The 27,396-nt window shown below is 42.6% G+C and overlaps 1 protein-coding gene across 2 annotated transcripts in view; it reads left to right on the top strand.

Moving 5' to 3' along the window:
• The window catches only part of CDK8 (cyclin dependent kinase 8), a 154,174-nt gene that overhangs the window by 76,059 nt on the left and 50,719 nt on the right, over positions 1-27,396 (top strand). For both annotated transcript variants that reach the window (XM_081083629.1, XM_081083628.1), the window contains exons 3-4: positions 9,857-9,967; positions 17,135-17,275. In XM_081083629.1, coding sequence (XP_080939755.1) covers positions 9,857-9,967; positions 17,135-17,275 — 252 coding nt within the window. The remainder of the gene's footprint in view (positions 1-9,856; positions 9,968-17,134; positions 17,276-27,396) is intronic.

The following is a 27,396-nucleotide window of genomic DNA, read 5'->3' as shown; positions in this document are numbered from 1 at the left end:
CTTTAACCTGAGCATCTCAGTTTTTAAAATTAATTTGCAAGAATTCTATTGAAAAGGAACCACAGCTCTTCAAAATATTGAAAATATGCTTTCATAGTAATTTTAACTCAATCATACTTATGTCATAAATTTAGAATTTATTATTTTTGTTGTGCTTTAAAATTTTTAATATTAAAAGTCAGTGTCATTTTGAGATTATTACAGGTTTTCTTAACCTATTTTCTATTTTACGGCACAATTGGAACGAATTAAGTTTATTATAAACAATGTATTAAAACATTTATATTTTTAGCAGTGATCTTAGTACTAAGGAAATTATAAGATTTTTTCCCCAGTAGAATTAGAAAAATTTAGGTGGTTTATGTGACGAAAACCATTGCATAAAGTTATTTAAACCTTTTATTTAAATAGTTTTGACACAAAATCTTCTAAAGGGCAAAAAATAACTTAAAAATGTTAAGAAATAGGTATTTCTATACGGGGTGTGGGGAGTGCTCTGTGTGGGGTGATGAAATGCTAAAGTTCTATTTATCAGATATGTGGAATCGTCATGTCAGAACATCAGTTTCACAGTATTGTATGTAGTGGTTAAGACCCTAACTGGATTACCTGACGTCTTATTCTAGCTTTACCTGTTAACTATCTTGAAGGGCCCAAAGCAACTTACTTAATTTCCCTGTTTTAGTTTTGTCATTTGTAAGAAAGAAATTATGATAGTATCTCATAGGGTTATGTTAAGGAGCACAGAGCACTTTTTCGGACATAATAATTCATTTATTCATATATTTATATATGTACCAAATCCTTAATGTGTGCCTACCAGGTGCCAAACAGTGTGTTAGAAGCTAGTAGGGCAATGTCCAGCAAGACACGTGCCTGACACTGTTCATGTCATAACCTAGTATATATTTAAACCTTCTGTGTGTGGATTGTAAAAAGAACTAGGCCCCCAGGGTATTAGGTTTGGGGAGGTATTGGTTGGTATTGGCCATGGAGTATTGGTTTTGTATTTTAAAAGTTAATTTTTAAAGCATTTAATTCTTGATTCTAACCATTACCTAGGAATATGATCTTGAGCAAATTATTTAATCCGCTATTTCCTCATCTATACTAATAAAAGGATAATATGCGAATTAAACCAGGAGACCTTCCGGGATACCAGCTGGGGAGAGCAGTTGGGGGCCATGAGGCCAGCAGGAGAGGGCAGTTGGAGGCCATGAGGCTGGCAGGGGAGGGCATTTGGGGGCCATGAGGCCGGCAGGGGTGGGCAGTTGGGGGCAAGAAGGTCGGCAGGGGGGACAGTTGGGGGCAAGCAGGCCAACAGGCAGAGTGGTTAGGGGCAGTAGGGCAGGAAGGCAGGTGAGCGGTTAGGAGCCAGCGATCCCGGATCGCGAGAGGGATGTCCAACTGCAGGTTTAGGCCCGATCCCTGGGCTGAAACCAGCAGTCGGGCATCCCCCGAGGGGTCCCAGATTGGAGAGCATGCAGGCTGGACGATGGGACAGCCCCCCCCTCCCGTGCATGAATTTCATGCACCAGGCCACTAGTTTGTAAAATAAAAGTACTGTAATCTCCCTTTATCCATAGGGGATATGTACCCCTGCTGGGTGTCTAAAAAAACACAGGTAGTACTGAACCCTACATACTATTCAGTTAATCCTTAAACAACATGGGGTTTAGGGGCACTGAAACTGCCTACCCTCTGTCCTGTACAGTTGAAAATCTGAGCATAACTTTTTTATTTTTTTTATTGATCAAGAAAGACAGACAGAGAGAGAGAGAGAGAGAGAGAGACACGTTGATTTATTGTTCCACTTATTAATGCATTCATTGGTTGATTCTTGTATGCGCCCTGACTGGGGATTGAACCCACAACCCTGGCATATAGGGACAACGCTAACCAACTAAGCCACTGGCTAGCGCCCGAGCATAACTTTTGACTTTCCTGAAACTTAACTAATAGCCTACTGTTGACCAGAAGCCTTAAGAATACTATAAATACTAGATTAATACATATTTTAATATGTTATACTAGAGGCTCAGTGCACAAAATTTGTGCACTCGAGGGGGGTCCCTCAGCCCAGCCTATGCCATCTTGAAGTCTGGGACCCCTCGGAGGATGTCCACCTGCTGGCTTAGGCCCGCTCCCTGGGGGATTGGGCCCAAGCTGGCAGTCAGACATCCCTCTGACAGTCTGGCAGCTCTCAGGGGATGTCCACTTACCAGCGGGGAGCAGACCTAAGCTGCAGTCGGACATCCTTAGCACTGCTGAGGAGGTGGGAGAGGCTCCCACCACCACCACTGTACTGGCGGCCATCAGCCTGGCTTGTGACTGAGCAGAGCTGCCCCTGTGGGAGCGCACTGACCACCAGGGGACAGCTCCTGCATTGAGCATCTGCCCCCTGGTGGTCAGTGTGTGTCATAGTGACCAGTCATTCCCAGTCATTCTGATGTTAGGGTCAATTTGCATATTACCCTTTTATTATATAGGATAGAGGCCTGGTGCATGGGTGGGGACTGGCTGGTTTGCCCTGAAGGGTGTCCCGGATCAGGGTGGGGGTCCCGCTGGGTTGCCTGGCCAGCCTGGGTGGGGGGCTGATGGCTGTTTGCAGCTGGTCACACCCCCTTCAGGGTTGGGGTCCCCACTGGGGTTTCTGGCCAGCCTGGGTGAGGGGCTGATGGCTGTTTTCAGGCTGGTCAAGCCCCCCCCAGTGGGGACCCTCACCCCATGGAGGTTTGGCCAGCCTGGGTGAGGGAGGGGCTGATGGCTGTTTTCAGGCTGGCCACACCCCCTTTAGGGTGGGGTTCCCCACTGGGGTGCCTGGCCAGTCTGGGTGAGGAGCTGAGGGCCGTTTTCAGGCTGGCCAAGTCCCCCATCGACGGAAGCTCCCAGCCTCTCCTTTTTTTCTTTTTTTTTTTTTTATTCTGGGATTTATTTACCTTCTATAATTGAAACTTTGTAGCCTTGAGTGGAGCTCAGAGCTTGGCTTCCTCCATTGCCAGGGGCAACTCAAGCCTCCTGCTCGCTCCAGCTCCATCTTGGTTGGGTTAATTTGCATATAGTCTCTCTGATTGGCTGGTGGTCATGGCTTAAAGCATAGCAAAGGTACAGTCAATTTGCATGTTTGTCTTTTATTAGTGTAGATGTATTATATAATGTATTCTTAAAATAAAGAAAAAAAAATGTCATTAACAAAATCATAAGGGTCCGACCGACATGGCTCAGCGGTTGAGCATCAACCTAAGAACCAGGGGGTCATGGTTCGATTCCCGGTCAGGGCATATGCCTGGGTTGTGGGCTTGATCCCCAGTGTGAGGCATGCAGAAGGCAAGTGATTCTCTCTCAGCATTGATGTTTCTGTCTCTCCCCCCCACCCCCTTCCACTCTGTAATCAATTTTAAAAATGTTTTAAAAAGGAAATCATAAGGAAAAGAATATACTTATGGTATTTATTGAAAAAAATCCATATACAAGTGGACCCATGCAGTTCAAACCTACGTTGTTCAAGGGTCAGCTGTACTGTTCCTATACATAGCTACCAATGATAAGTTTTAATTTATAAATTAGGCACAATAAAAGATAAATAATAATAACTAATAGTAAACTAGAACAACTATGACAATATACTGTAATAAAAGGTAGGTAAATGGCTTTGGGGTCATTATTCAGTAAAATAAAGGTTACTTGAACACAGGCATGGTGATACCATGATAATGAATCTGATAACTGAGACAGTTACTAAGTGACTAATGGGTGGTTAGTGTTTGCAGTGTGGATATGTTAGACAAGGGGATGATTCATATCCGGGCCTAGATGGCATGAGATTTCATCATGCTACTTAGATTGGCACCCAGTTATTTATGGAAATTTCAACTTAATATTTTTAGACCACAGTTGATAGTAGGTATCTGAAACCATAGAAAGTAAAACCGTGAATAAGGGGTCTACTGTAATATAAATTTATATATTTCATAGGTTAATTCATGATTCAGATAATAGATGTCATATGCTTAGTCCCATACTTGGCTGCTAGGAAGAGCTTAATAAAATGGTTGCTGTTTTTAAGTTTTTTTTAAAATACAGGAACTAAACCTTATCTTGGAGGTGAAATTGAGGCAGTATCTAAGAATAACTTTATAGGTAGGTTTCTAATAATTGCAGAGAACTTTTGCCAGAGCTTTGGAATTTGTTTGTGTTAATTTCCACTCTGCCAGTTTCCAGAAAGGACTTGAAATAGCTGCCTAGCCACGAAGTGTGAGGTAATGGAGAAAACACTGACCCAGAACTGAGATGAATTTAGCACCAGGTTTAGCTCTTTCAGCCAGCTGGGTGATCCTGGGCGACCCTGAACTTGGGGCTTTCCCTATCAGATTCTTTGCCTTATTTATTAATTAGGATATGGTCACTTTTAGGTACTGGCCTTTAGGTCTGAGGATTTGTACATAATCTCTAAAGTCTCATAAATTTGAAATTATATTCTAAAAGCAGAAATATATAACTTGAATTTAATCTTGCTCCTGAATAAAATAATTATCACTTTTTAGAGAATAATATATGACATAATGTATAATCAATTCATTCTGAATTTATTTTAGAGCCCCTGATATTTTAACATTCCATTTAATTGATTCTTGTTTTGGTGTCAGTGTTCTTATAAAAGGTACTGAAGTTGTAAGTTCTAAGACCTTGATATTCTCACATGCCTGTCATATATTTGGAGCACATTTGGAAGGCACTGTGTAAGTTAACTTTTAAAAAATATATCAGGCTTCATTAGAAGATTTTTCTTGACATTATTGATATTATTCGTGTTTTTGCCTGATGGGATGGGAGTGCTTTTTAAGTGATGGAAAATTAGGGCCACTTTGGTTATTAAATAGGATAAAATAAGGAGATAAAAGACTTTAAATGGAAGAATATTCTTGTAGGAGGTGAGAAAGGCTAAACCCATGAAAATGTGTACAACTTGGATGCTTCTCTCTGTATAAATTATGTATTATTTTATGAAAAAGTTTACAAAATTTTAATCAACTTTGCTACATAATTTAAATGCCTAAAAAAGGTACTATATGTCACAAAGTTACAGATATTAATTCTCATTTGATATTTGGTGTTAATCAATGTTGTGTTTTCTAATGTTTTAATTAGTTCGTTTTTAAAAGAATTGCAACCTAAATATTTGTTTTCAAGTTCAGTTGTTCTGTGATGTCAAAACATAGACAACTAGCAGAATGGGAGAAAATATTTCTAAATTGTGTATCTGATAAGGGGTTAATGTCTAAGTTATATAAAGAATTATATCTCAACAACTACAAAAAACCCAACTCAGAAATGAGCAAAGGACATGAACACACATTTCTCCAAAGAAAATATACAAATGACCAATAAGCACATGAAATGATGCTTAACATCCTTAGCCATTAGGGAAATGCAAATCAAAATCACAATGAGACACTACTTCATACCAGTTAGGATTCAGCTGTTTAAAAAAAGTAAGTGTGCTGAAGATGTGGAGAAGTTGAAACCCTCATGCATTGCTGATGGGAATGTAAACTGGCATAGCTGCTGTAAAACCAGTGTGATGGTTTCTCAAAAAATTAAACATAGAATTATCATATGATCCAGCCATTTCACGTCTAGGCATATACCTAAAGCATTCAAAGTAGCAGACTGGGTACCTGTATACAAATATATTCAGAGTAGCCAAAAACATGGAAACAACTCATGTTCATCAGCAGATGAACAGATAAACAAAATGTGGTGTAAAGCTACATAGGAATGTATTCAGCCATAAGAAGGAATGAAATTCTGACACATGCCACAACATGGGTAAACCTTAAAGATATTATGCTAAGTGAAATAAACCAGGCACAAAAAGGACAGCTATTGCATAATTCTACTTACATGAGGTACCTAGAATAGGCAAGTTCATGGAAACAGAAAGTAGAATAGAGGTTACCAATGGCTGAGAGGCAGAGGGAAATGGGGATTTCTTGTTTAAATGGGTACTAAGTTTCTGTTTAGGATAATGAAAAATTTCTAAAATGGAGAGTGGGGATGGTTGCATAACATTGAGAATGAATTTATTACTAATGAATTGTACATTTAAAATTGTTAAAATGATCATTTTTTGTTATAAAACTTTATTACAATAAAACATTAAAATAAAACAAAGTTAAAAACTGACTAAGGAGGAGGGTCAACATGGTGGCGTAGGTAAACACAGTACTCTCCTCTTCCCACAACCACCTCAAAATTACAACTAAACTACAGAACAGCCATCATTCAGAACCACTAGAAATCTGACAGAACGGAAGTCCTACAACTAGAGAATTAAAGAAGCCACATCGAGACTAGTAAGAGTGGCAGAGGCACATAACGGGCTGGTTCAACACCCACCTGTAGTGTTTGTTTAATCGGGAGGGATATGTAGGCTGTGGAGGTACCCATGAGGAGTAAGGGGTCCCAACGCCACATCAGAAGCCTCAGCCCAGGGTTCCAGTGCCGGGAAGAGAAGTACCCATAACTTCAGGCTGTAAAATCCAGCGGGGATTGTGGCTGAGTGATACAGAGGGTTGCTAGAGTCCCAGGCATTTCCTATTAAAGGGCTGCTTCACAGACTTAACTCGGACTCACTCTCTCTGAGCTCCAGTGCTGGGGCAGCAGCCTGAAAGGATCCAGGGCTATGCAGGAAGGAACTCAATTGTCTGGCGTCAGGGCAAGAACTGGGGGCAGCTTTCTCCCAGACAGAAGTGCTGGCAGAGGTAATTGTTCCTTTGCTGAGACCTCCCTAACGCAGTGCCAGCAGGTAGTCGCCATATCTGAGTTTCCATCAACCTGGCCCACACTGCTCATCTCACCCTAGTGATTCCCTGAGACCTTGCCACACCCAATTTGCAACTCCACTGAAGTTCTTTGCAGTGGCTTTTCCATATGAATGGCCTGTCCTAGTTCAGGCTTCAGACTTTGCTAAAATCTCTCAAATAACCAGGAGTTGGCCTCAGCGTACCCCATACCTATTGATAAGTGGCCCTAGGCCTGACACTAGCAACTGGCTGCACAGCATGGCCTCTCCTAGGCACCTCCAAGCCCAACACAAGTAGCAGTTATTTGCAGATCACTCTGTAGCTTATGCCAGGTGGCCTCAGGCAGGGCACAGGCAGTAGCTGATTTTGAACCTCCCAGGAGGCTCCTAAGCCAGTGCACCTGGTGCTCAGCTTCAGACTATGCCAGATTACAGCCCTACCACGAGCAATACATTCAAGGGGCTGACTCAGTGAGCACCAAAAAGTCCTACTCCCTAGGGGTGTCTCCTGCATAGCATCTCTTCCTCTGTAGTCACAGCTGGTTCGCATAGCCAGTTTGCCTGGGGGTCAGTCCCTCATAGTGACGAGATCAGCAATCAAGGCTCAAGTATAGCAGGACAGTGCACGCAGCCCACATAGGGTCACACCTACAGTGCCCAGCTGAGGTTACCAGGGAGGCTGAGTCACTGGGCCCTACAAGACACCTAGTACACAAGGCCATTCTACCAATTCCAGGAGACATAGCAGCTCTACTGAATACATAGAAACAAATACAGGGAAGCAGCCAAAATGCAGAGACAAAGAAACATGTCACAAGTGAAAGAATAAGAAATCTGCAGAAAAAGAACTAAATGAAATGGAAGTAAGCAAACTACAGAGTTCCAAACATTGGTTAAAAGGATGCCCAAGGAACTTAATGAGATCTTCAAGGAACTTAGTGAGAACATAAAAGACATGAAAAAGGACCAGTCAGAAATGAAGGGTACACTAATTGAAATGAAGATAAATTTTATGACCAACTTAATAATTTACCTGCTGCTCGACCAGCATGGCTCAGTGGTTGAGCATCGACTTATGAATCAGGAGGTCACGGTTTGATTCCCAGTCAGAGCGCATGCCCGGTTGCAGGCTCCAGTGTGGAGCCATGCAGGAGGCAGCCGATCAATGACTCTCTCATCATTGATGTTTCTATCTCTCCCTCTCCCTTCCTCTCTGAAATCAGTAAAAATATATTTTAAAAAATTAGCCTGCTCCCTCGCCAGCATGGCTCAATGGTTGAATGTCAACCTATGAACCAGCAGGTCATGGTTTGATTCCCAGTGAGTGCATGTGCCCAGGTTGCAGCTCAATCCCTAGTAGGGGGAGTGCAGCCAATCAGTGATTCTCTTTCATCATTGATGTTTCTCTTTCCCTGTCCACTTATCTCTAAAATCAGTAAAAATATATTTGAAAAATTAGCCTTTTATATGTGGTCAAACATTTGATTAACTCACCCGAAGTGCCTTTGACAGGGCCAGACCAAATGATTTTGCCGGCCTTATCCAGTCCACAGGCCATACATTCACCACCCCTGCGTTAAGGGATTATTTCTAGGGGGAGGCCCTTGGGTGCAGCCTTGCCCAGCCTTCTCTATTGCCAGCATATTCTTAACTGCCTGTCTTGTTCCAGCTCCATCTGCTACCTTGGGGCTCAGAAGCAGCATAAACAAACATACAAAAAATAACTTTACAGGGAATCAACAGTAGAGTAGAGGATGCCAAGAAACAAATCAGTGATTTGGAATATGAGGAAGTAAAAAACACCCAATCAGAAGAGCAAAAAGAAAAAAGATTTCAAAAATAAGAAGATAGTGTAAGAAGCCTTTGGGAAAATTTCAAGTGTACCAACATTCGCATCATGGGGGTGCCAGAAGAATAGACAGCAAGATATTGAAACCTATTTGAAGAATAATGACAGAAAACTTCCCCTACCCAGTCAAAGAAATAGACATACAAGTCCAGGAAGCACACAGAGTCCCAAATTAGAGGAACCCAAAGAGGCCCACACTAAGACACATCATAATTAAAATACAAAACGTTTTAAAGAGATAATCTTAAAAGCAGTAAGAGAAAAGCAGTTAGTTACCTACAAGGGAGCACCCATACAGTGTCAGCTAATTTCTCAACAGAACCTTTGCCAGCCAGAAGGGATTGGCAAGAAATATTCAAAGTGATGGAAAGCAAGGACTTGCATCTGAGATTACTCTACCCAGCAAAGCTATCATTTAGAATTGAAGGTCAGATAAAGAGCTTCACTGAAAAGAAGAAGCTAATGGAGTTCATCACCGCCAAACCAGTATTACATGAAATGTGAAAGGGTCTTCTTTAAGAAGAAGAAAAAGATTAAAAATATGAACAATAAAATAGCAATAAATACATATCTACCAGCAATTGAATCTAAAAATAAAAATAAACAAACAAGGATTCTAATGAACAAAATAAACTGTTGAATAAAATAGAACCAGAGGCATGGAAACTTGGAACAAACTGACGAATCTCTGAGGGAAGGGGGGAGGGGAGGGCAGGAAGAGATTAACCAGAGAATTTATATGCATAAATGCATCACCCATGGACATAGACAACAGGGTGGTGAAGGTCTGGGGCGGGGTGGGATTTGGGTCAAGGGGAGCAATGGAGGGGAAAGGGGGGAACATCTGTAATACTCTCAACAATAAAGATTTTTTTAAAAAATCAGCTGAACCATCGGTTGCCAACCGGCGGTCCCCAGATCACTGGTGGTCTGTGAGGTCCGAAAGGTTGGCGACTGCTGAACTAAATAACAAGATAGATTTATTCTGATAATATCTTTTCCCCAAAGATTTTTTTCTCATTTATTACTGAAGCACCTTGTATTGACATGTCAAAATTGTGTGGGGACTTATTAGAGTTTTAGGATTGAAAACTCTTAGATTTTAGGATTGGGTTTGTATTGCCTTGGAGTTACAAATTATGTGGGGTTTTTCAAACATTTTTATGGCAAAGATTTTTAAATGAATTTCCTTTGTTTTGCAGTTACTTCGAGAGCTTAAGCATCCAAATGTCATCTCTCTTCAAAAGGTGTTTCTATCTCATGCAGACAGGAAAGTATGGCTTCTGTTTGACTACGCTGAACATGACCTCTGGGTAAGGAGAATTGCCGGTAGACATAGGGTCACTAGTTTCAGTCAGGGGTAATAAGAGTGACTAAAAACATTTCAAAATAAAAGTAACTTTATAAAATGTGGTTTATATTGTGCCAAGTCTAGAGTATTTTGCTTTGTATCACATTTTGATTTTTCTAGTTTGACCTTTGTAACGTATTATAGAAAAAAATAGAATCTGAGGAGTATAAACAGCTATTCAATATTGTTGCCTAGCTATGTTTTTTATAAAAATTTAAAAAATTATCTGTATAAACTTTTTTTATAAAATTTAAAAGCAGCATATTTCCTTTTTTATTCTGTAGTGTGAAGGAATATAAAGTGAGAAGGTGGTCTCCTCATGTAGTGAGACAAATACGTTATATTTGGAAGACTAGACAGATCTAATGGTTCTGTTGTCATATGCCATTAGGCAAGTCTCTTAATGGCTGTAAAGCTGTAGTTTCTCCCATCTGTAAAATGTAATACTTTTCTTGCCTTTTTTTATAGGACTTTTCTGAAGTATAATTTTGCATTCGAAAAGCTTTATAAACTAAGCATATGATACAAATGTAGGGAACTATTAATCATAATTTGAATATCATTCACAATTGATATTCAGTATTCTAATGTATTTTCTATTTTCATCATCAGAAATTCAAAATTGTACTTAGTAGAATTGGACATATTCTCCTATAGGAAGAATTTTTTTGTGGCAGAGAGCTCTACTACAAAATTAGGTCAGAATGAAAGTAGATTCTATTGTGGCTTTTAGTTATTTAGTGTTTGTCGGACCTATAATGAGAACATTTTAGATATCTAGACTCAAATATTTGAAGATTCTTGAAGTCAAGTAATTGAACTTCATCAGTTTAGCTTATATAATGAAAAATATTATGCTATATTGATAAAAATTATTATAAACAAAGAATTTAAATATACTTTGTCCAGCCGAAATACAAACAACTGCCTCAGTATTTTGTATTTACTAAAAGGATTGTTTTTTAAATTGTTACTGATAAAAATTTGAGTATCTAAAAATTGATTGACTCCTTTGTTAAATATAATAGTTACATTTTTAAAAAAAATCTAAACTTATATGCATATATAAATAACCCATGGACACAGACAATAATGGGGTGAAGGTCTGGGGAGGGGGCAGAAACAGGGTGGAGGGGGCCATTGAGGGAAAAAAGGGAACATCTGTAATACTTTCAACAATAAAGATAAATTAAAATAGAAAAGAAAATACCACATTGGAGATAAGACTTTCTGATATCTATATAATTAAAATGTATAACAGAATAGCCAAAATAATTTTGAAACATAATCGCAAAATTTATATCCTGATCAGTTATGTGTAAAGAAGAAGAAAAAAAGATTAAAAATATGAACAATAAAATGGCAATAAATACGTATCAGCAGTTGAATCTAAAAATTAATGAACAAGGAATCTAATAACAAAATAAACTGGTGAATAAAATAGATTCAGGAGTATGGAAACATGGAACAGACTGACAAATCTCAGAGGGAAGGGGGAAGGGTAGGATGGGAAGAGATTAATCAAAGAACCTATATGCATACTTGCATTACCCATGGACACAGACAACAGGGTGGTGAAGACTTTGGGAGGGGTGGAATCTGGGGGCGGGGGGATGGGAGAAAAAGGGGGGACTGATTACAATTTTAAAAACAAGTAAACAAAGCCCCATACATATTACATTCATTAACAATTGCTTCACTACTGTGAATTATATTTTTTTCTCATATTTAAAGGTCTTTAAACACTTCATTGTGTTTTGCATACTGGTATATATTTGTAAAATTTATTATAGCTGGACATTTATTGAGATAAAAAAAGAAGATACAGAATATGGGAAAATTAGATATACAGTTGTTTGCATGGAAAATAATACAATGATTTATGAATAATAATAATAATAATACCAGGATAATATCTGTTTCAATAGTAATGCAAGAATACAATGTGTTTTTCATATTCATAAATGTAAACCTACTTTGCCACATCCTGTATATATATTGATATGTAAAGGATTATAATATCATGGCTTACTTTCAGAAATCTTCAAAATAATTCACATTTTTCTTTCTTTTTTTTTTTAAATATATTTTATTGATTTTTCACAGAGAGGAAGGGAGAGAGATAGAGTTAGAAACATCGATGAGAGAGAAACATCGACCAGCTGCCTCCTGCACATCCCCCACTGGGGATGTGCCCGCAACCCAGGTACATGCCCCTGACTGGAATCGAACCCGGGACCTCTCAGTCCGCAGGCTGACGCTCTATCCACTGAGCCAAACCGGTTTCGGCAATAATTCACATTTTTCATTCAGCTATCCTATATAATAAAAGCCTAATATGCTAAGTGTCCAGTTGTCTGGTCATCCATTCAGCCAGTCAAAGCGTAATATGCTAATTATATGGCTAAGGCCGCTCAACTGCTTGCTATGATATGCACTGACCACCAGGGGGCAGACGGTTGACCAGTCGCTATGATGTGCACTGACAACCAGGGGGCAGATGCTCCGACCAATAGGTTAGCTTGCTGATGGGGTCCAGCCGATCAGGAATGAGTGAGATGGGCCGGACATGTCCTGGAGCCCTCTCACGGTCCTTCCCCACCTGGCCAACTTCCCAAGTCCCTCCCTGGCCCATCATGCACTGGTGGGGTCCTTTGGCCTGGCCTGCACCCTCTCACAACCTGGAACCCCTCCGGGGATATCGGAGAGCCGGTTTCGGCCTGATCACACAGGCCAGGCTGAGGGACCCCACTACGGCATGAATTCGTGTACCAGGCCTCTAGTAAATTATACTTGTAAATACAAAATTTTGAAGTAAAACAAGCACAAATTCCATGAAAACTGTTTAAAGTGAATTCAACTTCCAAAATAGTAAAATAGTTTAAATTCTTTTGCTAATTTTCAGAATTAGCCTTATTTACACAATTTTAACTTCAACAGGTTTCAGAAATTGAAACTTATCTGGGTTTTATATGCTTTCAGATTTTTTTTTTTATTGATTCCAGAGAGGAAGGAGAGGGAGAGCGAGATGGAAACATTAGTGATGAGAGAGAATCATTGATTGGCTGCCTCCTACATGCCTCACACAGGGGGTAGAGCCCGCAACCCAGGCATGTGCCCTTGATCGGAATTGAACCCAGGGCCCTTCATTCCACAGGCTGATGATGCTCTATCCACTGAGCCAAACCACCTAGGGATATATGCTTTCAGATTTTTTTTTTAAAATATATTTTATTGATTTTTTTTTTTACAGAGAGGAAGAGAGAGAGATAGAGAGTTAGAAACATCGATGAGAGAGAAACATCGATCAGCTGCCTCCTGCACATCCCCCACTGGGGAAGTGCCCACAACCCAGGTACATGCCCTTGACCGGAATTGAACCCGGGACCTTTCAGTCCCCAGGCCGACGCTCTATCCACTGAGCCAAACTGGTTTCAGCTATGCTTTCAGATTTTTAAGAAATAGTTTCATTCTTTGTAGATTTTAATTTTCCATACTAAATGTGATGTGATTCAAATTGTTTTTATAAGTTATCTGGAAATAATTATTTCAAACAGAAAATAGATACATGAAATTTTCTGTTTTATGAAACTGTTGTCCAAGGTTCATGCTGATTGTAAATATTTTTTCCTTTTATTGTTAGCTTCTGTTCTTTTAAAATAAATCTAATCAAATCAAGTTTGGGTTCTTTTAATACAAATTCGGTAAATCAGGTGGTCAACATCAAGTTGAACACTACATCCTCAAGCCTAACATAAAATCAAATACAATTCCAATTTATGAGAAGACTAGAGACCTGATGCACGAAATTCGTGCAAGAGTAGGCCTTTGCAGCTGTGGCTGCCTGGATCCCTCCCTCGCAGCCACGGTGGCCTCGATCCTGCGGCTGCAGCGCCAGCTTCGTCCCGGAAGGATGTCCAGTCTAATTTTGCATATTACACTTTTTTTTAAATATATTTTATTGATTTTTTACAGAGAGGAAGGGAGAGAGACAGAGAGTTAGAAACATCGATGAGAGAGAAACATCGATCAGCCGCCTCCTGAACATCTCCCACCGGGGATGTGCCCGCAACCCAGGAACATGTCCTCGACTGGAATCGAACCTAGGACCCTTCAGTCCGCAGACCGACGCTCCATCCACTGAGCCAAATCGGTTTCGGCAACACTTTTATTATTATAGACTAGGGGCCCGGTGCACGAAATTCATGCACTGGGGGGGGGGGAGTGTCCCTCAGCCCAGCCTGCCCCCTCTCACATACTGGGAGCCCTCAGGCGTTGACCCCCATCACCCTCCGATTGCCTGATCGGCCCCTTGCCCAGGCCTGACGCCTCCACCAGAGGTGTCAGGCTTGGACAGGGGACTCCCATCTCCCCCCATCACTGGCTCTGGCCCCCGCCCAGGCCTGAGGCCTCTGGCCCAGGAATCATGCCTGGGCAGGGGACCCCCATCTCCCTGTGATCGCTTGCTCCACCCCCCGCCCAAGCCTGACGCCTCTGACCCAGGCTTCAGGCCTGGGCAAGGGGACCATCATATCCCCCCAATCTCCGGCTCCGCCCCCCACCCAGGCCTGATGCCTCGGCCAGAGGAGTTGACCCTCATCACCCTCCGATCACCAATCACCGGATCGGCCCCTTGACCAGGCCTGAGGCCTCCGGCAGAGGTGTCAGGCCTGGGCAGGGGGCCCCCAGCTCCCCGCGGTTGCAGGCTCCGCCCCTGCCCAGGCCTAACGCCTCTGGCCTAGGCGTCCGGCCCAGGCAGCGGGGACCTGCAGTGGCAGCGGGGGGCGCCGCGATCGTGGGCTTCGCTTTGGGCCCAGGCAAGGGACCCCTAGCTCCTGGGACTGCCAGCTTCGACCGTGCCCAGCTCCCATCGCTGGCTCCACCCCTACTTCCTGCTATCACTGGCCAGGGCGGCAAAGGCGCCTGATTCTCCGATCATGGCTGGGGAGCAGGGCAAAGGCGGCCCCAGGGCCGCCTTTGCCCTGCCCCCCAGCTCTTAGCTCCCCCCTGGGTTTCAGATCACTGTCAGTGGCAGGGGGCTTGTTCCTGCTTTCCCTTTCGCCTCCCTGCATTGTGCCTACATATGCAAATTAGCCGCCATCTTGTTGGCAGCTAACTGCCAATCTTAGTTGGCAGTTAACTGCCAATCTTAGTTGGCAGTTAATTTGCATATAGCCCTGATTAGCCAATGAAAAAGGTATCGCCGTACGCCAGTTACCATTTTTCTCTTTTATTAGTGTAGATTTACAGGCTAGTTTATAAACATGATTTGTAGTAAAACATAGTTGAGCATAGGAGATAATGGTTGGTATTCAATGTGATTTCTAGCATGCTGGTACATAATATTTCACTTTACATGAAGGTATAATAATCATATTTTCACAAATTATACTGTATGTAATGTTGCCAAATGTGTATAGATATTTAACATAGGCTTTATCATCTTCTTAATACTCTTTGAAGACAGATAAGTACTTTTAATGAAAACAAAATGATAATTCAGTTTACTAAAACCTGCTTTATTTGTTTTATTTTTCTTCTTTTAATTGGAATATTTTAATGAATGAGCTGGAATATAAGACAGCAGAGGGTTACCAAAAAATAGGTGTTAAAAGAGTGATTTATAAAATCACTTAAGTGTTGGTGAAATTTCATGATATGCATACCTTACATTTGTTATATAGCCTTGTAATAACAATAAAGGTAAAAATGTTCACACTGTTTTTTTGTAGTTATAAAATATTGGTAAAAAAGTGATTTGTAATACCCCAATGAAAACATTAACTGAAGAAATGTATGTAGCATTAATTGATTATCTTACATCCCCTCCATATGTGTTCCTTTCATTCTGGCAGGTTTTACATTTTTTAAAAGATCATGTGTTTTAATTTATTTTTATTAAGCTCTGAGAGCCACTAGCTCTTCCTAAACTGAACAGACTTGATTGCCACATCATTTTTTAGGTGACAAAACATTCTAGATTATTATTTTGTTTGCCTGCTCTTAAATGCTTTGAAAAAAATGATTGAGGAGAAAATTAAAATAATATAATGCTACTAATAATATATAGATTAATCATACTACATATGCGCTGACTAATATTTCCCTCTAGGTAGGTAGTCTTTGATGTCTATTTTTTCTTTGGAAGGTAAAATGGTTTCACTCATTAATCACTTAGTTATTCATATATCATAAGAAAATAGGAAGTAAAAAGTGTTACCCTATAATATTAAATATCTCACTCTTGTTTTAATTATGTTTACTAATTTCAAGCACATGCTTAATTTCCACTCAGAAGTCCTGCTCGAATCTGCTCTTGTGCATATGTGCAGTGGTGCACACTGCAGAGCTGACTGCAGCTGGCTTCTAGACTTCCTTGCAGTTTAAGAATGCTTTAATTAAAATGAAGAAAGCTGTTAAGAGATTTTGAAATATTGGGTCTTATTTCTGTTGAGATAGTTATTTATAAAGTGATTATTTTTCTGTTTATGAAGTGGTATTGTGTTTTCCTGGATGTCCACTAACACTTTACCTAGAAAACTTTGACAGATGGTACAAGACTTTTTTTTTTTAATCGGAATTTTTCATATTTCTAAATATTTCCACTGTGAAGTGGTAATTTATATGTTATTTTTTCATGCTTCTATATATTTTATTGAACTATTTCCCTATTTGCTTTCTTTATAACCCATATATCATAAATAGCTACCACATCTATGCCAAAGTATCTCTTGAAATTTGTTTTGTTTTGTTTTTGTTTTTTTTTTCATTTAATCACTACAGAAAAAAAATTGATTCTGTTCTGGAAATTTTTCTATTAGATAAAAAAGGTTAAATATACTCTAAAAGTAATTTTTAATTATACTGTAAAATAAAATCACATTATTTCTTCTCTATTGTAATCATTTATTTTGTGAGACACTATCTTATGATTAGAAATGAAAATTTAGCTCCAGTTATTAGGAAGTTTATAAGTGATTTGTTATTCAGCAGAATGTGAAATTATTTTTTTAATGTATTTGGGAATTCCTGTGTTTTTTTTTCTGTTAGGAAAATATTATATATCACATTACCGTTCCCTCTTTTCTTTTTTAAGTGTCTGGTGATGTTTTTCTTTTTTTCCCCCCAGCATATAATCAAGTTTCACAGAGCTTCTAAAGCAAATAAGAAGCCAGTTCAGTTACCTCGGGGAATGGTGAAGTCACTATTATATCAGATCCTAGATGGGATTCACTACCTGCATGCTAACTGGGTGTTGCATAGAGATTTGGTAAGTTGATATGTAGTTATGTTTAAGCAAGAAAGATGCATTTATATTTGGATTATTTTCTAGTTGTGTCTAGATATCAGTGCTATATAGGCCTGTAAACCTTATAAGAGGGAGTGGGAGTGCTACAGTCTCAACATAGCCTCTCATTGAGCTTTTTATATAATGTGTTCTTTTCTGACATAGCTAGCTGTCATCTACTGAAGAGGTGAAAGAGAACACATTTGTTTTCCTAAGCTTTTGTTTTTTCTTAAGTTTATAAATAAAGAATTCACTTGTTTTCATTGATTATTAAAGGCCGGGCAAACTCTAGAAATTTACATATTTTTAAATAACCTGAAAATAAAACTTGGAGCCAACTGCTTGCTAAGTTACCTGTTAGAAGAGGAGGTATTAATTCACTATATTAGTAGCAATCTTATGCCACTAAGCCTTTATTAAATAAAATTGAGTACATCATTGAGAAGCCTTGCCATGTTAAGGTTCATTAAATTTTAAGAATTTAAAAACTTCAGAAATTGGATTTTATTTTATGTGGCAGAATAATTTTTGCCTTTTTTTGTTTGTTTTTACCATCTAACATGAAATTGTTTATTAAATCTTAATAGATTTAAATTATTTAAACCTCAAATTCTCTATTACGTAATTACATTGTTGTACTTTTGTTCTTTGTGAAGGTAGCAACTATAGTAAGGTTTATAACAGTGCCTTCATTTCAAACCACTATAAACACAGTGCTGGAAATGATTTGATCTCTACTCATGTGTAGACAGGTGCAGCTGATCTGCACACAGAGGCCCACTGAACCATTGTGCTCTATATTTAATGCATCTAACCTCTGTCCTTCAAATCAGGTGTTGCAATATCATATTTCATCTACCTTCAATAAATCTGAAAATACATTTAATGGTAGTTATTTTATCTTCAATTCTCATACCTAGAAAGCATTTAGACTAAGACTGATAACCCATCAGAAATTTGGTTGAAAGAACTTTTTCCTCATGCAACCTTTATATTTATTAGAATTAGAATAATCTATTTACAAATAGTGGGTTTACAGAACAAAAATGAGAAATTCTTTTTGTCTTTATGAGGCTGAAAATTTCTGCTTTTAAGGGGTGGAGTCAGCATAGGGAAAAACTATAACTATTTTTGAGCTACTGACCTTTCTTATGATCTCTAAAAGAATAAAATCTTGGCCTAAAGGGCATTTTCCTCCCATAGAGATAGTGTTGCATTTTACTGTAAATTATATTTTCATCATGAAAATATGTTTATTAGATGAATACAGACTGATTTTTAAACCAGTCTTAAAGTTTTTATGTTAATGTATAATGTACTTGAACTACTTACAGTAGTATAGAGGCCTGGTGCATGATTTTGTGCACCAGTGGGGTCCCTTGGCCTGGCCTGCAGGATCAGGCCAAAACCGACTCTCCAACAACCCCTGAGGGGTACCAGATTGCAAGAGGGCGCGGGCCAGGCCGAGGGACCCCCACCAGTGCACGATTCGGGCCGGGGAGGGATGCGGGAAGTTGGCTAGGCGGGGATGGACTGTGGGAGGGCCCCAAGGCATGTCCAGCCCATCTTGCGCAGTCCCAATTGGCTGGACCCCAGCCGCAAGCTAACCTACTGGTCAGAGCGTCTGCCCCCTGGTGATCAGTGCACATCATAGTGACTGGTCTACTGATCAGCTGTCTGCCCCCTGTTGGTCAGTGCACATCATAGCGAGCGGTTGAGTGGTCTTAGCATATTATGCTTTGATTGGTTGAACAGGCGACCAGACACTTAGAATATTAGGCTTTTATTATATAAGATTATATAGGACTAGAGGCCCAGTGTACGAAATTTGTGTTGGGGTATGGTCCCTAGGCCTGGCCTGTGATCAGGGACATCTTCCCCAGCTGCCCGCAGCTGCCCCTGCCTCTCGCTGCCACCCACCCCTGGTTCCCCTTTAGCCATCAGGTGATCAGTGCCTGACAGCTGGGGGAAGGGTCCAAGAGGTCGGCTGTACCTGCCTGCTCACCGGCCCCACTCCTGCTATGGGTGGCCATCAGGCGATCGGAGTCTGCCAGCTGAGGAAAGGGACCAAGAGGTGGTCAATGCGCCTCATAGTGACTGGTCTAGCAGTCCTTCTGGGCATTCTGCCGTTAGGGTCAATTTGCATATTTACCCTTTTATTATATAGGATAGAGGCCTGGTGCATGAGTGGGGGTCGGGGCTGGCTGGCCTTCCCTGAAAGGGACCCTGGATCAGGGTGGGAGGTTCCCACTGGGGGACAGGGCCAGCTGGGGTGAGGGACCATGGGGTTTGCAGGCTGGCCCCACTCCTGATCAGGGTGGGGTCCCCCTGGAAGGCGGGGCCGGCCTGGGTGAGGGGCCTCGGGTGGTGGTTTGCAGGCTGGCCACACCCCCATTGGAGTGGGGGTCCCTACTGGGGGGCGTTCCGACCTGGGCGAGTATAGATAGTAGTAAAAATAATCATGGTTAGGAGCCAGCAGTCCCGAATTGTGAGAGGGATGTCCCAGAGTGGAGAGGGTGAAAGCCAGTCTGAGGGACACCCACTCCACCCCTTCACCCCCCTCTCCCACCACCCCGTGCACGGATTTCATGCACTGGGCCTCTAGTCTACACTAATAAAAGAGAAACATGGTAATTGGCGTACACCGCTACCCTTCCCATTGGCTAATCAGGGCAATATGCAAATTAACTGTCAGCCAAGATGGCGGCCGGCAGCCAGGCAGCTTGAAACTAACATGAGGCTTGCTTGCTTCAGTGACGGAGGACTCCAATGTTCCCTGCCTGCCGCTGCAGGCCTCTGAGCCTGCAGTTTCAAACATTGTAACAAATACAGACGCTAAACAAAACTCCAGAAACCAGCTTTCAGCCGGCTGGGATCTCAGAGCTGGAGTTGATACAGAGTTTCAAGAACCGAAACAAACCAGATACCTGCTTTCGTGAGCGGAGGCCTAAGAGCTGGAGCTTCAGAGCTAAAGCTGGCCCAGAATAAAAAAGAAAAAGAAAAAAAGGAGCAGTTGGGAGCTTCAGTCCCAGCCTGAAAACAGCCCTCAGCCCCTCACCCAGACTGGCCAGGCACCCCAGTGGGGACCCCCACCCTGAAGGGTGTGTGACCAGATGCAAAGAGCCATCATCGCCTCATCCAGGCTGGCCAGGCACCCCAGTGGGGACCCCCCACCCTGATCCAGGACACCCTTCAGGGCAAACCAGCCAGCTCCCACCCGTGCACCAGGCCTCTATTCTATATAGTTAAAGGGTAATATGCCTCCCAGCACTGGGATCAGCGGAGCCACGAGGCCTCCCAGCACCGGGATCAGCGTGACAGGGGGCAGCGCCCAAACCCCCTGATCGCCCTGCGGCTCTGTGTGTGACAGGGGGTGGGGCCACAACCTCCCAATCCGCCCTGCTCTGTTCGTGACAGGGGAAGGCGCCCCAACCCCCTGATCGGCCCTGCTCTGTGGGTGATAGAGGGCAGCGCCCCAAACACCCCCCCCCCACCCACGGGCCCTGCTCTGTGTGTGATGGGGTAGAGCCATAACCTCCCCATCGGCCCTGCCCTGAGTGTGACAGTGGCGGCGCCCCAACCCCCTGATAGGCCCTGCTCTGTGGGTGATAGAGGGCGGCGCCCCAACCCACTGATCCACCCTGCTGTGTGTGACAGGGGGCGGTGTGCCAACTCCCCTATCGGCCCTACTCTGTGAGTGACAGGGGGGAGCTCCTCAAGCCCCTGATGGGCCCTGCTCTGTGCGTGACAGGAGGGAGCTCCCCAACCCCCTGATTGGCCCTGCTCTGTGCGTGACGGGGTGGCGCTCCAACTCCCCAATTGGCCCTGCTCTGAGCCCAACCAGGGGCTGCACCTAGGGATTAGGCCTGCCCTCTGCCACCCGGGAGCAGGCCTAAGCCAGCAGGGCGTTATCTCCCGAGGGGTCCCAGACTGCGAGAGGGCACAGGCCGGGCTGAGGGACCCCCCTCCCCCCCGAGTGCACAAATTTTTGTGCACTGGGTCTCTAGTATATATATATAAAAGCCTAAGTGACCATTATGACCAGATGACCGGAATGACCAGAATAACCAGTAGACTAGTTGCTATGACGTGCACTGACCACAGTGGGAGTGCCGCTCAGCCAGAAGCCAGATTCATGGCTGGCAAGTGTAGCTTTGGTGGCAGAACTCTCTCGACTCTGCAGCAGCGCTACCGAGTGGCGGTGGCAGGCTCAGTGGGCTGGGATGAGCACGAGCGGCGTGGCACCCAGCCCCAGCTCGGGCTCCTCCCTGGCCACCTGCCACTTGGCACACTGCAGGGCCTTAACCGGAAGTCAGACATCCCCTGAGGGGTCCCGGGCTGTGGGAAGGCACAGGCCAGGCTGAGGGACCTTCCCTCCCGCCCCCACCCATGCATGGATCCGTGCACCAGGCCTCTAGTCATATATAAAGAAGTAAACAGGCACCAGTTGAAGTAATGTGGGACAAGTTATTTCAGGCCCCTCCTCCCCAAGTTAACCTACTTATATAAAATAGGAGTGTTGGGTTAAGGACTATGAATAATTTTTGTCCTTTTTATCAAAAGGAACTAAGTGTGAAATCTTAATGAAAACTTCAAATAAAAATATGTTTAAGTGATTCAAAGTAAGGAAAAGTTTGAAGTCTATTAGACTGATTGGATTGAGTTTGGTGGTTTTCCTCTATCCAGTCAAATAAGACATGAAGCTTCCAAATCATATTTGATAACTTTTTGTGTACAGGGCCAAGGTTTGATTTGACAGTGGTGTCTGAACACTTCTGAAAAAGTAGTCCCGCCTGTATTAAGTTAAAAGCACATTGGCAAGTGCATGAAAAGTATTCACTTCCAGTGCCTCTGTTGTGACCATTTTGAGGACATCCAGCCAATTCACTCACTGTCTGTCTGGCCTCTTTCAGTAGAACTGATTATTTTTTATAAAACTCTATAAATTTTGAAATGGTTTTCTTGTTCAGCTTGTGAAGTAAATTTCAAAGTCAGTTAATTTTTCTTTTACTAGGAAAAATTGTGCGATAAATTAAAAATTCAAAAACACTGTCATATATATGCATGCTAATATTTGTGAAATGAAGACTGACAGTAGAGTCTGGCTCCAATTTCCTTTTTTCTTCCATCTCATATTTTTCAGCCAACCCAGAGCTTGTCCTGCCTACTTAAATCCCCTCCTATCTTCATCTCCAGCACTTGATATTTATTCATCCTTTAAAGCTCCACTCCTGCTACCTCATCAGTAATGCTCCCCCAAACCCCCACCCAATCACCATATCTGGAAATCTAGAATCCTCTAGCATTTACTTTGAATTGCCCAAGGGGCACTTAATAGTTTTGGTAATATGTTCTCTATTTGATTTTAAGCTCTTGAGGGCAAGGAGTGTGGTCTAGTAATTATTTGTATCCCTATCAATGCCTAGCAGAATACGTATGTATATACAACATTGCTTATATTTGTTGAATGAGTGAACTAGTTAATTTATAAAAGAAATAAAGTGGCTTCCACAGTTATTTTGTATAGGTTATTTCTGATATTACCTGATGCTTCACCAAATCTGCAGATACTTACATACTCTGTTAAATGGTTGTTGTTTTTTTTAATATCCTCTTATCTCTGCTGTGATTTACTGCAGTAGAACACTACAGAAAAACTTTTCTATTCATACTGTATTTTAGTCCTTTTAGCAGCCTCCTCCTTTCTATCTCAAAACACTCAGCTGTTACCATCAATTTAAAAACCATTCAACTAATGATACTGCTCTGTTACTCTCTTTTATCACACTCTTCCTTTTCCCAGTATTTTTGTTTCACCCAATAATACCTATTTCCTGACCCTTCGCTTATTTCCGATGTTCTCTTTAATCTTAAGGTTAGAAATAGCTCCATCATAATTTATTTACATCCCTCACTTTGCTTCCAGAAACATCTTCGAGTCCCTTCTGGTAAAATTATTCTTTAATTGTAGATAAGGGGGCATTACCTATGGTCTCCTAAACATACTAGCTGTTCTGAATTTGCAACTCTCGTATTCCACTTTTATACAACACTTAACTGGCCAGTTTATCACTAGTCACATGTAAATCATTTCTAGCTAGTAATTGTTCATTTTTAATGTATTAGTGCACTCAATATTGACTGAATTTTATGCTTTTTGTCGAAAATATTTGTGAAGCTATATCAGACAGATCATAGAAATGGTATACACTTAAATCAGACTGTTGGTAGTAAAGTAGTAAAGACTTGGGCTTTTGACTTAATTTCTAAGGAACTTAATAGAAAGTAAAGTGGTAGTTAATATGGCTTGCCTATTTATCATTTTTTTTGTTACTGTATTTATCAAATTATCATTAATATATTCTACTTTTTTAAAAATCTGATATCCAAAATTTCATTTTAATGATTACTTTAATGGTTTTAATCATGGTGATAGCTAACTTGGAACTGCCAGGCACATAGGGTTGTATTTTGCCTTGTTGCACTAAGTGGAGTATAATTTTAAGTGAGATATACCATAATACAACTTTTCATCATCGGTTTTTTTTTTTTTTCATTCAACATGAATTACAGGGTTGTATATGAAATTTGGAGTGTTTTGTAGTATTGCACCTATTGCTAGTTGGTAACTCCTAAACTATTTCAAAATAGTTTTTTTATGCCATAGTAAAATTTCCTAGGAAATAAATCTCTACAGAAATTTTCTTTGGGAGTATCCCACTGGGGATGTGAAATAGCCCTGGAGACCAGTGCTAAACATATTTAAAAGATGCTGGAGCTATTTCAAAGCTTTAATCTGACTTATTTTCTTAAATATCTGATAGTGCTGCTGCCCTGCAGTTTATTTTAATCATACTGGGTAATTTAGAATCATTTGGTGGTGCTTTAGCTGTCCTTGGTGAAGGATGTTTTGGTTTCCTAACAACTGTTAAATTAAATAAGATTGAACACTCAGAAGTGAACCCTAAAAGTTGATTTAATAGGGCCTGTTCTGTCAAGTTACGTTATTTTATTATGTATTGATGGTAGCATGATAAATTATTGTGGTATTTTGGATCTGATTCTTTATGTTTGTGTGAAAGATTACCTTGTTTACTAGTTTTGCTCACTAATATCAGCATTTCCTCATGATTACATATTTTTTTGTTTTGATACACTTTCTTAATGTCTGCTGAACTGTATAAGAGAAACTGAGCAACAAAGAGTTAAATGACTTAATTCTGGTTACTTGGAGAACTCTAACCAAGCTGGACCACTAAATTAAGGGGTTTTTCCTCTATGTTGGTGATTTTTAAATTGCTGATTGTATGTAATAACTGAGTCAGGATATCGCAGTATACAATCAGCCTTTTATATATTTATTTATAGTGAAAATATCGAAGTGCATTGTATGTATTTAAGGCAATTGTTGTTTCATAAAACTTATGTTCAATTATATATGTTTACTAGAGGCCTGGTGCACAAAAATTTGTGCACTGGCCGGGGGGGGGGGGGGGTCCCTCAGCCTGGCCTGTGCCCTCTCGCAGTCTGGGACCCCTCGGGAGATAACACCCTGCTGGCTTAGGCCTGCTCCCGGGTGGCAGAGGGCAAGCCCAATCCCTAGGTGCAGCCCCTGGTCGGGCTCAGAGCAGGGCTGATTGGGGAGTTGGGGCGCCGCCCCCTGTCCTGCACAGAGCAGGGCGGATTGGGAGGTTGCGATGCCACCCCAGTCATGCTCAGGATAGGGCCGATTGGGGGGTTGGGGCGCCGCCCCATGTCACACTCAAGGCAGGGTCGATGGGGAGGTTGAGGCACCATCCCCTGTCAAGCACAGAGCAGGGCGGATCAGGGGGTTGTGGTGCCACCCCTGTCACATACAGAGCTGGCCAATCAGGGGTTTGGGGCACTGCCCCCTGTCACGCACAGAGCTGGGCCCATCAGGGGGGTTGGGGCTCCGTACCCTGTCACACACAGAGCAGGGCCGATCAGGGGGTTGGGGAGCTCTCCCCTGTCACACACAGAGCAGGGCCGATCAGGGGGTTGGGGCGCCGCCCCCTGTCACACTCAGGGTAGGGCCAATTGGGGGATTGGGGCGCTGCCCCGTGTCACACTCAAGGCATGGTCGATGGGGAGGTTGGGGTGCCGCCCTGTCACCCACAGAGCATGGCCGATCAGGGGGTTGGGACACTCCCCCTGTCACACTCAGGGCAGGGCCGATGGGGAAGTTCCGGCTCCACCCTGTTACACACAGAGTAGGGCCCATGGGGGGGGTTGGGGGGCTCCACCCTGTCACACACAGAGCAGGGCCAATCAGGGGGTTGGGGCGCCTTCCCCTGTCACAAACAGAGCAGGGCGGATAGGGAGGTTGTGGCCCTGCCCCCTGTTACACAGAGAGCAGCAGGGCGATCAGGGGGTTTGGGCGCTGCCCCCTGTCACGCTGCTCCAGGGACCAGGCGGCCTCGCTGATCCCGGTGCTGGGAGGCATATTACCCTTTTACTATATAGGATAGAGGCCTGGTGCACGGGTTGGGGCCAGCTGGTTTGCCCTGAAGGGTGTCCTGGATCAGGTTGGGGGTCCCGCTTGGGTGCCTGGCCAGCCTGGATGAGGCGATGATGGCTGTTTGCAGCTGGTCACACCCCCTTCAGGATGGGGGTCCCCACTGGAGTGCCTAGCCAGTCTGGGTGAGGGGCTGAGGGCCGTTTTCACGCTTGCGGGTGACTGAAGCTCTCAACCGCTCCTTTTTTCCTTTTTTTTTTAATTCTTGGATTTATGGCTGTCATGGAGCTGAGAGCCGGCTTTAGCTGTGAGACCTCGCTGCTGAAAGCAGGTTTCTGGCTTTGTTTACTTTCTGTATTTGAAACTTTGTTGCGACTCCAACTCTGAGATACTGGCTGACTGAAAACAGGTTTCTGGGGTTTTGTTTAGCTTCTATATTTGTAACAATATTTCTTAGCAGCTCAGAGCCCAGCAGCGGCAGGCGGGGAACGTTGGAGTCCTCCGTCACTGAAGCAAGCAAGCCTCCTGTTCATGTCAGTAGCCTGGCTGCCGGCCGCCATCTTGGCTGGCAGTTAATTTGCATATCGCCCTGATTAGCCAATGGGAAGGGTAGCGGACGTACAGCTAATTACCATGTTTCTCTTTTGTTAGATAGGATATGTGGATATGGTCATGGAATGTTAAATGACTTGAGGCCCGGTGCATGAAATTCATGCACTTGGGGGGGTTCCCTCAGCCTGGCCTGCACCCTGTCTCAGCCCAGGAGCCCTTGGGGGATGGGGAGTGGGCCTAAGCCATCAGTCGGACATCCTTAGCGCTACCACGGAGGCGGGAAAAGCTCCCGCTACTGCCATAGCGCTCGCCAGCCGTGAGCCCGGCTTCTGGCTGACCAGCATTTCCCCTGTGGGAGCACTGACCACCAGGGGGCAGCTCCTGCATTGAGTGTCTGCCCCCTGGTGGTCAGTGCACGTCACAGCAACCGGTCGTTCCAACGTTCGGTCGATTTGCATATTAGCCTTTTATTACATAGGGTTTTCTTCCTGTGGGTTGTGTTCAGAAAGGTTTGAGAACCACTGCACTAGGCTCTTTTCCAAATGGTATTTGATATTGTTAGGAAAAGAGAACATCAAAGGAAAAACGTAGTTAAATCTTTAGAAAATACTTAGTATTATAAGTAGTTTACTGTTTTATGCAAACTTTTTGACATTGATTATAAAATCTTTTTGAATAAAGCCCTTATGGAATATATTTTTGTGAGTAGGGTTTATATCTGGGTGGGAGAATTTCAGGTAAGTTCCTTTTACTTCCTTTAATACCTTTCTGAATTGTCTGCATAGTTTGCAGTTAACATATATTATTATATTGTTACTAGAGGCCTTATACACGAAATTCGTGCAAGCGTAGGCCTTCCTTCCCCCGACTTCCCTCCAGCACCCAGGACCCGAGCTTCCCTCTGGCTGCCAGCAGGCACCCGGGTCCCAGGGCCTGAGCTTCCCTCGCAGCCGTAACTTCATCCGGAAGGTTGCCTGGTCTAATTAGCCTATTATGCTTTTATTATTATAGACTAGAGGCCCAGTACACGAAATTCATGCACTGGGGGAGGAGGGGTCCCCTCGGCCCGGCCTGT

The sequence above is a fragment of the Myotis nattereri genome, assembly GCF_964212035.1.
Source record: "Myotis nattereri genome assembly, chromosome: 2".
Lineage (NCBI taxonomy): Eukaryota > Metazoa > Chordata > Mammalia > Chiroptera > Vespertilionidae > Myotis > Myotis nattereri.
This window is presented reverse-complemented; position numbering and strand designations above follow the sequence as displayed.